The sequence below is a fragment of the Hemitrygon akajei genome, chromosome 14 (genome assembly GCF_048418815.1).
Source record: "Hemitrygon akajei chromosome 14, sHemAka1.3, whole genome shotgun sequence".
NCBI lineage: Eukaryota > Metazoa > Chordata > Chondrichthyes > Myliobatiformes > Dasyatidae > Hemitrygon > Hemitrygon akajei.
This window is the reverse complement of record NC_133137.1, coordinates 21231081-21246849: the sequence shown is the minus strand read 5'-3', so window position 1 is coordinate 21246849 and position 15769 is coordinate 21231081. Positions and strand designations below refer to the sequence as shown.

Here is a 15769-nt window from a genome sequence, read left to right as displayed (position 1 = left end):
ACAATCAAGAATCTATCAACCTCTGCCTTAAGTATTCTTGGCCTCCACAGCCACCCACAGTAACAAATCCCACAGATTCACCATTCTCTAAAGAAATTCCTCCACATCTCGGTTCTAAAACGACGCCTCTTTATTCTGAAGCTGTGTCCCCTGGTCTTAAGACTCTCCCACAATAGGGAACATCCTCTCCACATTCACTCTATCAAGGTCTATTACATTCACTCTATCAAGGTCTATTGTGCAATTAGTATGGTCACAAAAGAGCAGCAAGCATGCAAAGTGCCCATTTCCTTATCTGGCCATCCAGTCAAGTGTTAAAACAGGCTACTAGTTTTACACTGCATCAATTACTCTTTTATTCTCCTGATTGGAGCTCCTGACAAAATGCATATTTTTAAGAAGTTCAGTGCAGGGCAAATTGGAATAATGTAAAAAGCACACAGAAAGACTAAAACTAAAAGGGAAATCTGCAGTGATTGTTTAATCTTTTCAGTCAGTTTACTGGTGACACCGCAGTTGCTACAGCAATGCTTGTTTACAAAGATTTTCTTTCCTCCAGCAAGCAGAAAGGAGAAACAGCTGTATGAGCTCAGCAGATTCTACTATTACCAAACAAGGAGAGAGGGAAAAAAAGTTCTGACTAAATTGTACAGTTTCATGGCCTGCTATCATGAGAACCAATAGGCTGGGCTGGCTGCTCTAAATGACAAAAGAAATGGTGGCAAATGGAGCTCAGCTTGATCACTTCCAAAGTAGGAAAAGGAAAGACAAGCACCTTTACACCTCCTTTGGTGGAGATGTATCTCCACCCCGCCACCCATATATTAAAAATTGTTGTTGTTCAGTTGCTTAGTCAAGTCTGACTCTTTGTGACCTCATGGACCACACGGTTTTCATGGCAGGATACAGAAGTAGATTGCCAGGCCTTCATTCTGCGCAGACACTGCTGCTGCCCAGGTTGGGACCCAGCTGGGCTTGAACTCGGGACCATCTGCCTTGAAGTCCGGTGCTGATGCCACTACACCACCAGCCAGCCTCATATTAAGACAGAAACTCTAAAATTCACCATCTGATGGACGGTGCAAGGAAATGTATAAAAAGTGGCCAATTTAAATTTAACTATTTATTCACAAAGCTTTAAACATCTACAAAGCCTACAATCAGACAGTAAGTTTAATTTATCAGTCTTTATTCAATCCAGACCTTAGAGGATTAAAAAAAAAGTGAACAAATTCAGTACCTAGATAGTTGCAAAAATATTTACTAAGTAACGGCGATAAAGGCTTGTCCGTGGTCATCAAGTCTCCTGTAAGTCAGGGGTTCACAACCTGGGGCTCATGGAACCTTAGCTTAACTGATATTGGTCCATGGTATAAATAATGTTGGGAACCTCTACTCCAAATGTACAATTAAGCTACTCAAAAAATGGACTGAAGAACCCCAGCATACAAATAACCAATTCACAATGCTACTGAAGCTGTGAGTATTCTTATCAAGAAAATGACTCAACCGGTGACATTACGGCATTTTGAGAAATCGAATAGATTGTGAATTTTGTCCTGGTGAATCTGAAAAAAAGCTTTGATGACGAACCCGTGACCGAATTTCATGGAAAATAAAACCTTCCGATAGAAAGAAAAACAAAAACGTTCTATCGTGGCAGCTTAATGCAGAAATACAGATTAGGACACATGCCAGCTGTTGCCCCCTGCACTGGCAATTTCATTTAGCTTCTTTGTTTCACAAAAAGACAAAACATTCTATATAATTCTATGACTTGCGAGGGCAACCAAGTTGAGTAAACTGGCAAACTACTTGTTTGTAGGCTGTCAGGTAATGATGTCATTAGTTAAAGTTAACAGATCAACCAAGTCCTCAATCGTGGAATTGAATTTAGGAGCTGAGAGGTGATGTTGCAGCTATATAGGACCCTGGTCAGATCCCACTTGGAGTACTGTGCTCAGTTCTGGTCACCTCAGTACAGGAAGGATGTGGAAGTCATAGAAAGGGTGCAGAGGAGACGTACAAGGATGTTGCCTGGATTGGGGAGCATGCCTTATGAGAATAGGTTGAGTGAACGCGGTCTTTTCTCCTTGGAGCGAAGGAGGATGAGAGGTAACCTGATAGAGATGTACAAGATGATGAGAGGCATTGATCGTGTGGATAGTCAGAGGCTTTTTCCCAGGGCTGAAATGGTTGCCACAAGAGGATTCAGGTTTAAGGTGCTGGGGAGTAGGTACAGAGGAAATATCAGGGGTAAGTTTTTTTTACTCAGAGAGTGGTGAGTGTGTGGAAAGGGCTGCCGGCAACAGTGGTGGAGGCAGATACGATAGGGTCTTTTAAGGGCCTTTTGGATAGGTACAAGGAGCTTAGTAAAATAGAGGGCTTAGGTAAGCCTAGTAACTTCTAAGGTAGGGACGTGTTCGGCACAACTTTGTGGGCCGAAGGGCCTGTACTGTGCTGTAGGTTTTCTAAGTTTCCAAGTACAGTGTCCATACCAAGATAAAGCCATACCAGAGCCATGTTCTGTTTCACACTCTTGTACGGGTTAGAATGCTGGCACATGGCAACGACCTTGCCAGGCTGTTGTCATTCCACGTTGTGCAGCCTCTGGAAGATCCTCTGTATTTTCCGGACCAAGACCGACCTCCAGCCACACCCTACTCCTTCCGTGTCACCAAGATGACATGGCCACAAACATCATGAGGAAACATTGGAGATGGGTTGGGCACGAGATGAGAAGAGAGGCCAACTCCATCGTCAAGCACTTCATTGGACTCCCAAAGGACAGAAGAAATGCAGGAGACCAAAGACAACTTGTCGCCGTACCGTGGGGGCAGAAATGAGGACACTGAACCACACCTGGGACACAATGGAGATGACCAAGGACAGGCAGAGATGGAGGACATTCATTGCTGCCCCAAATGCCAGCAGTGTAACGGGAAGTCACCAACTAGAAGTTAACAGGTTCTGTTCCCTAGTTAACAAAAGTGAGGATTTTTAGAAACAGTAAATCGTTGGTTGTACATGTTACCACAGCAGGGATTAGCAAGGAACTGATGCAAGGAGAGGACAAAAGGTTAGCCTTTCCCCAGAATTAATTTGATTAATTTCTTATGTAAATTGAGGCAAGGCAGGACATGTGTTGTAGCTGTAGTAGATGGGGACCACATCTGCAGTTCAAAGAACCTCAGCTCAGCATTGATGAACTACAGTGGGTTAGGGTGGTGGGGTAGCAGGAGAAGGTTCCCTGGATTCTTTGTTCTGAGCCTCAGCCCTTGGAATAAATACTGCAGAATTTGTTGGTTGAGGGGCACAGGAGAACGTGACCATGCATGAGGCAGGTTCCAGAGGCAGGAGGTAGAGGTAGCAACAGGTATGAAGCTCTTGCAGTGCATGAGGCCAAGAATAGAGATTGGAAGAAGGATGAGCAAACTTAACACAGGACAGTAGTAGAGAGACACTTTCACATTGGAAAAACAAAAAAAAACGAAGAAGACAGTTAGCAAATGGATAGTGTTCTTTGTAACCATGAGCGCAAATCTTGGAGGACGAGTTGTTTACCAGGTGCCATGGAAAGGAGAGGTGCTTGGAAGCTGGAGAGTAAGGGTGTACGTGCCTGAATATTCCAAATAGATAAACTGAACTAAGCTTGTTCTGTTGAAGAGCATGAACAGCTTAAAGCACTCCTTTCATTCTCAAGAACAAGAACTAAGTCAATGAATCAGTAATTATTAGTGCTTGAAAAGCTAGACTGAGGGGCAACATTTTCTCTGGCCAAGGTGTGTTAATCTGGCCTCTACCCTTTGACCTGTTTGGCATGGGTGACCCTACCTGGAGCCAAAGCACAAAACCCTGATTCCAGCCATCATAGTTTTCCTGATCATTGAAGCATACAAGTCTTCAAACCACAAGGTTGCGGTTCTCGTGGGTAGAACAGTGGTCCAGGGGGAGGTCAGCTCAGGGCTAACAACCCCGACTGGTCAAACAAAACTGTTACAGAAACAGCAGTGAAGAATCTTTCTACATCTGTGTGTGACAGTATTCCTGAGTCTCCACCCAGGACTTGAATGACTGACAGTAAACCGAGAGGAAGCTACCGACACGGTGAAGGAAGCTGTGAACACTGCCGGAGACAGAGGACCTTCATTGCTGCCCTAAATCCCAGCGGTGTAACGGGCAAAAGAAAAAGGTGGGTAAAGTAGCATCGTAAGGAATTGGCCACTAAAGTCTAGACTGCGAAGAAATTTCTTCATCACCAAAGTGAGCGAACCTTTACTTTATCGAAAAGAGTTGTGAAAGTTCAGTCACTTTGTACGTTTTTAGTACAGTGTACAATGTTAATGGAATCACAGAATATAGAGTTAGTGCAGGAGACTAACACTGGGGTAAATGATCTTATTAACTGACAAGAGCTGGTGCACTCATCCAGATAAACAAGTGTCTCTCTGAACGGAGGGATGCCAAAAAGTAGCAATACAATGAAAGTCATTCAAAGTAACCACTCCTTAATTTTTTTTGTGTGTTTCTGATCACACATCGAATCTTCTCAACAGATTTGACTTCTCCCTCTCTTACCTTGCTCCCAAATTCCACAAGCTGAACATTGATGTCAACACATACAAAAGATGCACTGATATCCTAATGCTCTTCAACTAAACAACGGTATTTTGCATGAATCTATTACGGCAGAAGATGAATGGAGGAAGGCAAATTAAAATTAAAACCCCACTGGGACTAAAGCCTCCATTAGGCAGAATTAAATATCACTAAAAATCATAAACACGGTTTCCCTCCCACCCTCTCCCTCACTCATTTATATTAAACGTTGCAGTTAAGGTTTTTGCAAGATTTGTTGGAGCTCCCCCGATCTCCTCTACCCTAGAGCTGAAGAAATGCTACAGAGAATGGTTTAGTTCCTCCACAATCAGCTGGATGAAAACTGAAATTACATTTCCCATTTCGCAGTCCTGGATTCTATCCGCATTTCAAGTTAGCACCCTGGGATGCTAAATGGCAACCAGTATTGATCAATTATTTTCTGAGTCTGTATCATTCAGTGTGATGTACAGTGGCATGCAAAAGTTTGGGCACACCTGGTCAAAATTTCTGTTACTGTGAATAGTTAAGTGAGTAGAAGATGAACTGATCTCCAGAAGTCATAGAGTTAAAGATGAAACATTCTTTTCAACATTTTAAGCAAGATTAGTGTATTATTTTTGTTTTGTACAATTTTAGAGTGAAAAAAGGAAAGGAGCACCATGCAAAGGTTTGGGCACACCAAGAGATCTGAGCTCTCAGATAACTTTTACCAAGGTCTCAGACCTTAATTAACTTGTTAGGGCTATGGCTTGTTCACAATCATCGTTAGGAAAGGCCAGATGATGCAAATTTCAAAGCTTTATAAATACCGACTCCTCAAACCTTGTCCCAACAATCAGCAGCCATGGGCTCCTCTAAGCAGCTGCCTAGCACTCTGAAAATTAAAATAAATGAAGCCGACAAAGCAAGAGAAGGCTATAAGAAGATAGCAGAGAGTTTTCAGGTAGCCATTTCCTCAGTTTGTAATGTAATTAAGAAATGGCAGTTAACAGGAACGGTGGAGGTCAAGTTGAGGTCTGTAAGACCAAGAAAACTTTCCGAGAGAACTGCTCGTAGGATTGCTAGAAAGGCAAATCAAAACCCCCGTTTGACTGCAAAAGACCTTCAGGAAGATTTAGCAGACTCTGAAGTGGTGGTGCACTGTTCTACTGTGCAGCGACACCTGCACAAATATAACCTTCATGGAAGAGCCATCAGAAGAAAACCTTTCCTGCGTCCTCACCACAAAATTCAGTGTCAGAAGTTTGCAAAGGAACATCTAAACAAGCCTGATGCATTTTGGAAACAAGTCCTGTGGACTGATTAAGTTAAAATAGAAATTTTTGGCCGCAATGAGCAAAGGTATGTTTGGAGAAAAAAGGGTACAGAATGTCATGAAAAGAATACCTCTCCAACTGTTAAGCAAGGGGGCGGATCGATCATGCTTTGGCCTTGTGTTGCAGCCAGTGGCACAGGGAACATTTCACTGGTAGAGGGAAGAATGAATTCAATTAAATACCAGCAAATTCTGAAAGCAAACATCACGCCATCTGTAAAAAAGCTGAAGATTAAAAGAGGATAGCTTCCAAAACAGGATATTGATCCTAAACACACCTCAAGAGGCGCAAGCTGAAGGTTTTGCAATGGTCCTCACAGTCCCCCGACCTAAACATCATTGAAAATCTGTGGATAGACCTCAAAAGAGCAGTGCATGCAAGATGGCCCAAGAATCTCACAGAACTAGAAGCCTTTTGCAAGGCAGAATGGGCAAAAATCCCCCAAATAAGAATTGAAAGACTCTTAGCTGGCTACAGAAAGCATTTACAAGCTGTGATCCTTGCCAAAGAGGGTGTTACTAAGTACAGACCATGCAGGGTGCCCAAACTTTTGCTTCAGGCCCTTTTCCTTTTTTGTTATTTTGAAACTGTAAAAGATGGAAATAAAAAAGTAATCTTGCTTAAAATATTAAAGAAATGTGTCACCTTTAACTTTATGCCTTTTGGAAATCAGGTCATCTTATACTTGCTTAGCTATTCACGGTAACAGGAATTTTGACCAGGGGCACCCAAGCTTTTGCACGCCACTGCATTTAACAGAGAACGTTACTATCAGGAGCAGAGCTGCCATATTTGTGTCCTCGGCAACTTTGCTTGCCAGCCACATTACTTTTATTGAAGCAAATAACATAGCAACAAGCAGCTAATCAATGAGTTAAACTATGTCACATAGCAACTAAGAGCTTCAGCAGCCTTCGGGGAAAATGCATCGACCAGTTTTAACGACTCTGAATGATCACTGTTATCTTCCACGCTAGGCTACAAACAATCCAAACAAAAATATGAACTGCTACTATCATTTAGATTCCCAAATGAAAATGTAGATACCCCAGCATAAAAGTCACTATTGTTAAATGTGAACACAGACCTTAAAAACAGGAATTGGTCATTTGGCCGCTATCTTTCCATTAAACCATGGTTGATCTTCAGCTCAAGTTAATTTACACACCTTCCCTTGAAAACAGATGCATAACCAAATAGTTGCTTGCAAAAGTACCTCAGTCCTGCGTATCTCAAATAACCCAAATTTTCTTCAGGTGTAGGTGCTGTGGAGAAAACTTCCTGATTTCCAACATCATTCTTGTAAAAGAATTCCCTGATTTCATTCCCAATTGGCCAATTTTAATTATGCTTCCTTCTTTACAATAACAATCTTAATAATTTAAATACAATGGATTCCAGTTAATTGGGGCAGTCTCTTATTTGGGACAACTCTTAAAGAACAAAAATTAATCAAGAGAATAGACGAGATTCCCTTCATTCATTTGGGACTCTGCTGCTTGATTGTGACAGGAGACTGCTGGCGAACAGCTTCTAATTAGCGTCAGTCACGTGCTCGTGTATGGCCTTAAGATGCTACACTGTGGTTAGAGGGAACAGTTTTTAAATAGCGTCAGTTGTGTCTTTGTTTCAAAAAGCAGTGAGTTTTGTCACTGATAGCTGGCGAGAAATAAGCAACAAGACCATTCAGAACTCTTTTGCTCACTGTGACTTCAAATAGTCAGACTTGGTGCTGCCAGAAACAGCTAGGAGTGGAAATGAAACTATTTCATTATTTCAACAAGTTAGGAAGTATGAAGAATTAAGGTATCTACAATTATCTAGAATATTACAATGAAAATGAAGATTTGGAGGATGCACATCATTAATAGCATTGTCTGAATGAAGTCCATTATCTACACAAGGTGTCTCTGCTGATTTTGTTAATTTACACTCAGTAATAAGAACACAGCCACATACACTGGATGAATTCCTCCATATATAACTATTAGGAACTAAAACAGTTTTACAGTACTGCAGTGATATTGGTAATGTTTAATTTGTTCTGTATTTCATTATTTATTATAATTTGTTACTCAGTTAAATGGCAGTTTGTCCTTTTTAAAAAAATATATAAATACTCTTTTAACTATTCCCATGAACTTCCAGCCAACTGGGACAGCCACTTAATTGGGCCAAAATGTACTGGTCCCAATGTGTTCCAATTAACTGCAATCCACAGTATTCTAATTCAATTATCTACCAATTGAAAATTTGGAGGAAATCAAAATTAAAACCTGTCCCCTTGACTCAATGTTTTAATCCCCAGTGTAACAATGAACTAAATGTTACCCGGAGCCAACATCCTTCTTGATGCTCAGTATTTACAACTGAAGGCTATGTGAGATGGCCCGTGCAGACTGAGCATCAGAAAAGCTTTCTCATTTCATACTAAATAGATCATTTTTTTTTTTAAAAAGCCTGTGCAAAATAGAGTTTGATTTATGAAAAATGATATCCAAGTACCTTTACTTATTCTTCTAGCAGTAACAATATTTGGATACTTGATGAATTATAATCACCCCACACCTAACTCCATCTGCCACAAGTTTTCCCCAATTACTTAGATTGTCATCACTTTCTAATCTATTGCTCTTACACAAACTTTGTGTATTATGTGAACTATTTCACAAAACCATGCAAGACTGAATCCCAAGACAGATTATATTATGAACATGAATCAAGTCTTGTTTGATCTAACTGCAAATGATTTGACACTACTCCGTTTGCACAAATAAATTTCAAGGTAATATGAATACACTCTGGATGACAGACCATACGTGACTCAGAGAAATTTCAAACTTTATCATCAAGAGACTCATCAATATTGCACAATATCAACAACTTACCTGCCACTTCCACGATGTCGCCAGGGACAAGATCTCTGGCCTTGATCCGCTGTACGCTTTTTCTATCTTGCCGATAAACCTTTCCCATTTCAGGTTCATATTCTTTAAGGGCTTCAATAGCATTTTCTGCGTTCCTTTCCTGAAAGGGCAGGTAGGAAGTTGTTTAGTACTTAGAAAATGTTAACAATAGATTTTCAGCTTTTGTTGTACCTATATTTTAAATGCTTCCCCTGCATATGGAAGAATTGGGAACTGATGCCCATTCACTAAGGTTGGAACTCTGAAATATGGAATAGTGCCAGCAAATAAAAATATGAACCAAAAAGCTTGCTTCTCAAAATACATCTCAGCAGCAACTGCTATAGCAAATGGAAGTGAACTGGGAATACAGAAATAGCCAAAAATTATAACCAACTTCCTTTAGAATCTAAAAATAATTTGACTGACAAAAAAAGTTATTTTCAATCCAAAAGTGCATTCCAATGTGTCATTTCTCAGACCTATTGAATCACCAGTTCTTATAAGAACAGATTATAAAAATGCTGAGTTTGTCAAATCAAGTTAGTTTCACCATTCTACAGTTTACACAACATCCATCTTCTAAACATTCTTCATTTTACCATTGACTGCACTGAAGGCTTGGACAATAATCCTCTTAACCAGGGGTTCCCAGTCTGGGGTCCACAGACCCCTCGGTTAATGGTAGGGATCCATGGTATTAAAAAGTTTGGGAAGCCCTGCACCAGAGTCATTTAACTTGTTCTGGTCATTATTAAATCCCAGTTGTAGGATCTTCCTATGTGCAAATTGGCTACTGTTTTTCTTGCATTACAACAACGACTACAATGAAAAAACAGCTCAATTGTTCTAAGCTGCTTTGAAGCATCTGAGAAAGCACAATGAATGGAGTTCTGTATTAAAATATTGATTTTAACAGTTGGTTCTGCACCTTAAAACTGCTTGAACAGCAAAGGCATTTTGAACTGCTCACAACACCCAGAACTTACTACTTTAATATAACAGCAAAAAAAGAAAATTGGCTGCCTCAGTATTAACTGGCTGGTGCGTGAATTCATGAACTGCACATTGGCAAATATCTGCATTCTTTCATTCGTAGGCTAGATGGCAGGAGTGGCAGAGATCGAGAGCATTGAAAGAATAAAAAACACATTAAGAGTCTGAATGCTCCGAGACTTTGGGGAGAGTAGGAGTGAAGGTCAAGAAATCTTTTTACATAACAAAGCCAAATATTATTACATTGAGAGGAAAAATGAAAGCAAAGAAGAGCGCCAAAGCACTTTTATGAGATAGTAATACCTGAAGGAAACATTTCCAAAGAGCCTTCAGGTTAAGTGGAGTCTACTGTGCTAAAAATTGAGAGTGGCAGTGGAACAAAAATAAAGTGAATAAGAAATGAAAGTATACACTGGTATATTTTTTTCCATATTATGCTACTAAGATTTGCTCCCTATAAATGTTCTGTGTTTTATATTACTGAACTAGTCTTCCAGAATTGAAAAGATACAAGGCAAAGAGTATTTACTACCAATGTTAAAAGATAATAGATTTTCACAAAAAAAGACCTCCAAAAGAAATGTAGTGGCTTTACAGATACGTACCCAAATTGCCCAGGGCAAGTTTACTAGTCAAACAGCATTATCAAACTATTTCCCTCCCTCCACACCACCCTACTAATAACGTCAGTTAAAGGGACATCAAAACTGCCTTCCTATGAATATTATGTAATGAAAAATACTACTGCCACATAACGACAAACTTCACGAAATATGCCAATGATGTCCAACCCGATTCTGAAACTAAACTTCTCAAACATGCATAATAAATAGGTGTGAAACAAGCTAAACAATCATTTCACCAAATTGGAAGAATATGTTTCTCTTTCCCGTCGCAATGCAATGACAATAAACTCTTTGCATGGAACAGATACCAAATAAGAATTACCAAGGAACAAGTATTTTTAACTTCCGTACTACCTGACAAACAAGTTGGTCAGAGTTGTATTTTGGCATTTGGCTTCTACACACATTATGAAATAACACTTAATCAAGCCAGGTTTACTACAAGACTCATGTTTTGTAAAGCAGTAAAATCCCTACACCAGAGCAAATGTGGAAGGGGAAGAAGGCCTACTTCTATTCCACAGGTAATAAAAATGGGGTATCATTCTTTACCTTCATTTTTTCACATTTATGCTAAAGTATCAGCAAAGAACAGCAAATATTCAAAAACAATTAAACTTGCACCCCTTTGGTATACCAACATCCATCTTCTTAAAGCATAATCTACCCAGCCACCGGGGTCAAACAGCAACTCATATTAGAAACACTCCAAAGCACCTCAATGCCAAGGAATGGCAATGCCAGTACTAGAATCAAAGCCCTTAAGCCCTTTATGCCCATGCCAACCTGTCTGCCCATCTCCACTAATCTTAATTGCTCACATTAGGAGTGCATCCATCTATGCTTGCCAGTCTAAATATCTGAAAACATTGCAATTATATCCGATTCCACCACCTCTCTAGCAGTTTATTCCAAATATCAACCACTGTGTAAACAATAAACAACTTGCTTTAAACCTCTTGTTTTCGATACCCTAACCATGAATGGCATCTTGACCATCTACCCCTGGCTGTGCTCCTCATAATCATGTACATTTCCATTTAGGTGATCCCTCTCAGCCTCCTTCACTCCAGGGAGTCAAGCTCACCCTATCCAATCCCTCCTCATAAAGTCCTCCAGTCCAATACTCTTTCCAACACTACCACATCCTTCTTCTTATATGGGGCAAAACTCCAATCGTTGCCTCATCAGTGCTTTGTAAAATTGCAACATGATGCCCCCACTCTTATTCTGTGCCCCAGCCCATGAGGGCAAGCATGACATATGCATTTGTTGTCACTATCCACAACTGCATGAATGTCACTGGTATTGCCTCTATTACTTAGTGTGTCATCTACAAACTTAATCATCTTACTACATTTACATCCAGATCAGTAATATACACACACAGTACTGTGCAAAGGTCTTAAACACCCTAGATTTTTAAAAAATATGGTTTCAGATGGTATGGCTTCCACAGGGCCCAGATCGCACCATCAAAGCTCTCTGGGATAACCTGGAGACACAGAAGTAACCAGACAGCCAAAGTCTGTAGAACTGTGGCAAGTTTTCGAAGATGCTTAGAACAACCTACCAGCCAATTTTCCATATAAAACTGCACAATAGTATTACTGTAAGAGAACAGATGCAGTTTTAAAGGCAAAGTGTGGTCATGCCAAATATTGATTTGATTTAGAGTTTTTTTTTTTAAAAACTGTTTACCGCTCTTTATAGTTTTTTTGATATTTTGAAATGTTTCACGTCATTATTTTTGAAAGTATCTTTGTTGTACAGAGTTTTTCTTTTACATGTACCCAAGACTTTTGCACCGTTCCATGTACATAGGATCCAAGGGAGATTGTCTAACTGGATCAAAAATTAGTATAACTAACACACACACACCAAAGGTCCCAGCACCTAACAGTAGTCACAAACTTCCAATCTGAAGAAAAATCCTTCATTCACTACCTTCTGCCTCACCATACCAATTCTGGATCCAACTAGCCAATCTGCCTGGGATTCTGTGTACTTTAACCATCTCCCATGTGCCAACAAAAGCAACCGACCAAACTGAACCACACGGAAGCTGCAACTGGGAAATATAAACTTTTATTCACACAGCAGACCTTCAGGAGAGAGCATCTATGAGAATCTCACTCTCCTGACATTGTTTTCTACATTTTAAACACAAATATAACAATTAACGATTAACTAGTTTCAAAGGCTAAAATCACCTACTTAACCTTAAAACTTTGAATTTAACTTTATAGAATTACATATTTACAATGGTGGCACATCCAAACCAACAGAACTCCTTTAAATATTCAATCCTAATGTCTGTTCCAAAAGTGTCTGAGCACAAACTCCAGACACCCAAAATATACCCCTTCTCTTGGTGTTGAGGGATGGTGCTCTGAATTTACAGCTAGCCAGAATATTAAGTGACAAAACAGACTTGTCCTGAACTGCACACTAAGTGTCAGAGATGTGCCTTATGTTAATACAGATGGTCACATAATGCATTCACTAAATATTCATCTATAGTCTTTCCCTGGTAGTTTAAATGGGACAGAATCAGAATGTTCCACAACCAGTGATTGGTTTCACTAGCCAAGTATCAGCTTGAAGTTAAATGGTGAAGAGTTTTATTTCCTGAATACTGCATCTCATCAGCGTGAGATGCTTTGTGACTATCGTCCTGTAGCACTCACATCTACAGTGATGAAATGCTTTGAGAAGTTGGTCATGGCTAAACTGAACTCCTGCCTCAACAAGGATCTGGACCCACCGCAATTTGCCTGTCGCCACAATAGGTCAACGGCAGATGCAATCTCAATGGCTCTTCATAGAGCCTTAAATCACCTGGACAATACAAACACTTATGTCAGTATGCTGTTCGCTGACTATAGCTCAGTGTTTAACACCATTATTTCCACAGTCTGGGGAGATAGGTGATAATATCTCCCCCTCAATGACAATCAACACTGGCGCACCTCAAGGGTGTGTGCTTAGCCCACTGCTCTACTCTCTCTATATCCACAACTGTGTGGCTAGATATAGCTGAAGTACCAGATAAATTTCTTGATGATACAACTATTGTTGGCAGAATCTCAGATGGAGATGAGGGTAAGACAAAGGAACACATACCAATCCTCATAGAAGGATTAGAAGTGGAGAGAGTGAGCAATTTTAAGTTCCTGCATGTCAAGATCTCTGAGGATCTAACCTGGTCCCAACATATCGATGCAGGCAACGACTATATTTCATTTGGTGTTTTGAAGAGATTTGGTTTGCCAACTAAAACACTCAAAAACTTCTATAGATGTACCATAGACAGCATTCTGACAGGCTGCATCACCATCTGGTATTAGGGGGTGTGAGGAGGGGCTACTGCACCGGAAGCAGCTACAGAAAGTCGTAAATTAGTCAGCTCCATCTTGGGTACTAGCCCCTGTAGTATGCAAGATATCTTAAAGGAGCGGAGCCTCAGAAAGGCGGTGTTCATTATTGAGGACCCCTGTAACCCACGGCATGCTCTCTTCTCATTGTTACCGTCAGGCAGGAGGTATAGAAGCCTGAAGGCACACACTCAGTGATTCAGAAACAGCTTCTTCCCCTCTGCCATATGATTCCTAAATGAACATTGAACCCATGAACACTACCTCACTTTTTAAAAAAAAATATTTCTTCTGATTATGCACTATTTTAATCTATTTAATATATACTTATTGTAATTGATTTAACTGAAAGAGTGGATGTAGAGAGGACGTTTCCTGTGGTGGGAGAGTCAGACCAGAGAGCACAGTCTCAGAACAGAGGGGTGTCCTTTTAGAACTGAGATTCGGAGGAATTTCTTTAGCCAGAGAGTGGTGAATCTATCAAATTCATTGCCATGGACTGCTGTGGAGGCCAAGTCATTGGGTATATTTAAGGCCAAGGTTAACAGATTCTTGATTAGTCAGGGCATGAAAGGATACGGGGGAGATTGGGGCTGAGAGAAAATGGATCAGCTGTAATGAAATGGTGGAGCAGACTCGATGGGCCAAATGGCCCAATTCTGCTCCTATATGTTATGGTCTAAACAACCCACCATGTGGGACCTTGTCAAACCAAATTTGATGGAATGCTGTCACACAGTCAAAAGCAATTATAAATACAGTCTCTGAATTTTCTCAAAGCAGCTGACAGTTCTGACTCAACTCAGGGCCATTAAATTAATTTCAGAATGCAAACAAACTGAAAAGTTGACTTTTCAAATATCAGTGTGCAGTAGATCCAATTTATTGATACATAAAGCACCTGTGAGTAGGTCTGAAGTTCAAACTGTGAACAAAGAACCATGTGAATAATTATCTATGCCATGGGTAAAGTCATCATACCAGTGATATTCAATGACTTGATAAAAAAAATCCTCCATCCTCACTCACCTCAGTAACTATGTCACTGGAAGCAAATGTTGTGGCAGAACCATGGCTTGAATTACATCAATCCACTGTTCATTTTCATTGCATTCTTCCCCAGTCATGCAGTTACAACATACCTCAACATTTGCAATTTAAAATCAGATGTTTTCCCAAAACCTAACTGTATAGTTTAGCTGCAAACTTCCACTGAGACCAGTTACAATTAACAATAATCCACTCTTAGTCAACATAAATTCCTATACACGTTCACCTATTTCCAGACTTGCAGTGAACTCCAATTGTTTACCTGCACTTACGCCAAAGCAAATAGTTTTACAACTTCCTGGCTTATCCTTTTTTTTTGTGTGAGCATATGCAATGATATCATGCAAACAGGGAGTCAGGTCAGATACGATGCAACTTTCCTCTACCATAGAACAAACTTTCTAGTTTGCTAAGGTCTGTTTGTGGGGTGTGCATTATGCGACATGGTCTTAAGGCTCAGGATATAAAGTTTGGAGAACTTTATAGTTATCTGCAATGCGACAATGTGGCAGGCCCTGTAGACCAAATGTTTACACACCATCAGTTTTGCACATCTGTGTCCTAAAGCACAGCTCAGTTTGTTTCTCCAAAACGTCACGTTAAGGGAAGTGAACAGTTAAACCCCTGCACTCTGTTGGCTCTAGTATCTGAACTTTCCAAAAGCAAAGTATGATATCCATATCACCATAAATTTCTGCCAGTTTTCCAATCGGGAACAGCTTCTTCCCCTCTGCCATCCGTTTCTGAATGGACCCATGGAAACTTCCTCACTATACCTTTTTATTTCTATTTTTGCACTACTTATTTAATTTAACATATATTATATTTATATTTACTGCAATCCTGTTTTTATTCTCTATCATTATGCATTTCATTGTACTGCTGCCACAAAATCA

At 40.1% G+C, this 15769-nt stretch overlaps 1 protein-coding gene across 2 annotated transcripts in view; it reads right to left on the bottom strand.

Moving 5' to 3' along the window:
• LOC140738383 (sarcoplasmic/endoplasmic reticulum calcium ATPase 2) overlaps window positions 1-15769 on the bottom strand; it is a 100550-nt gene that overhangs the window by 63266 nt on the left and 21515 nt on the right. For both annotated transcript variants that reach the window (XR_012101368.1, XM_073065618.1), the window contains exon 5: window positions 8807-8945. Coding sequence is in view for 1 of the 2 variants with exons in the window: in XM_073065618.1 (XP_072921719.1) it covers window positions 8807-8945 (139 nt within the window). In the remaining variant the exon portion in view is untranslated. The remainder of the gene's footprint in view (window positions 1-8806; window positions 8946-15769) is intronic.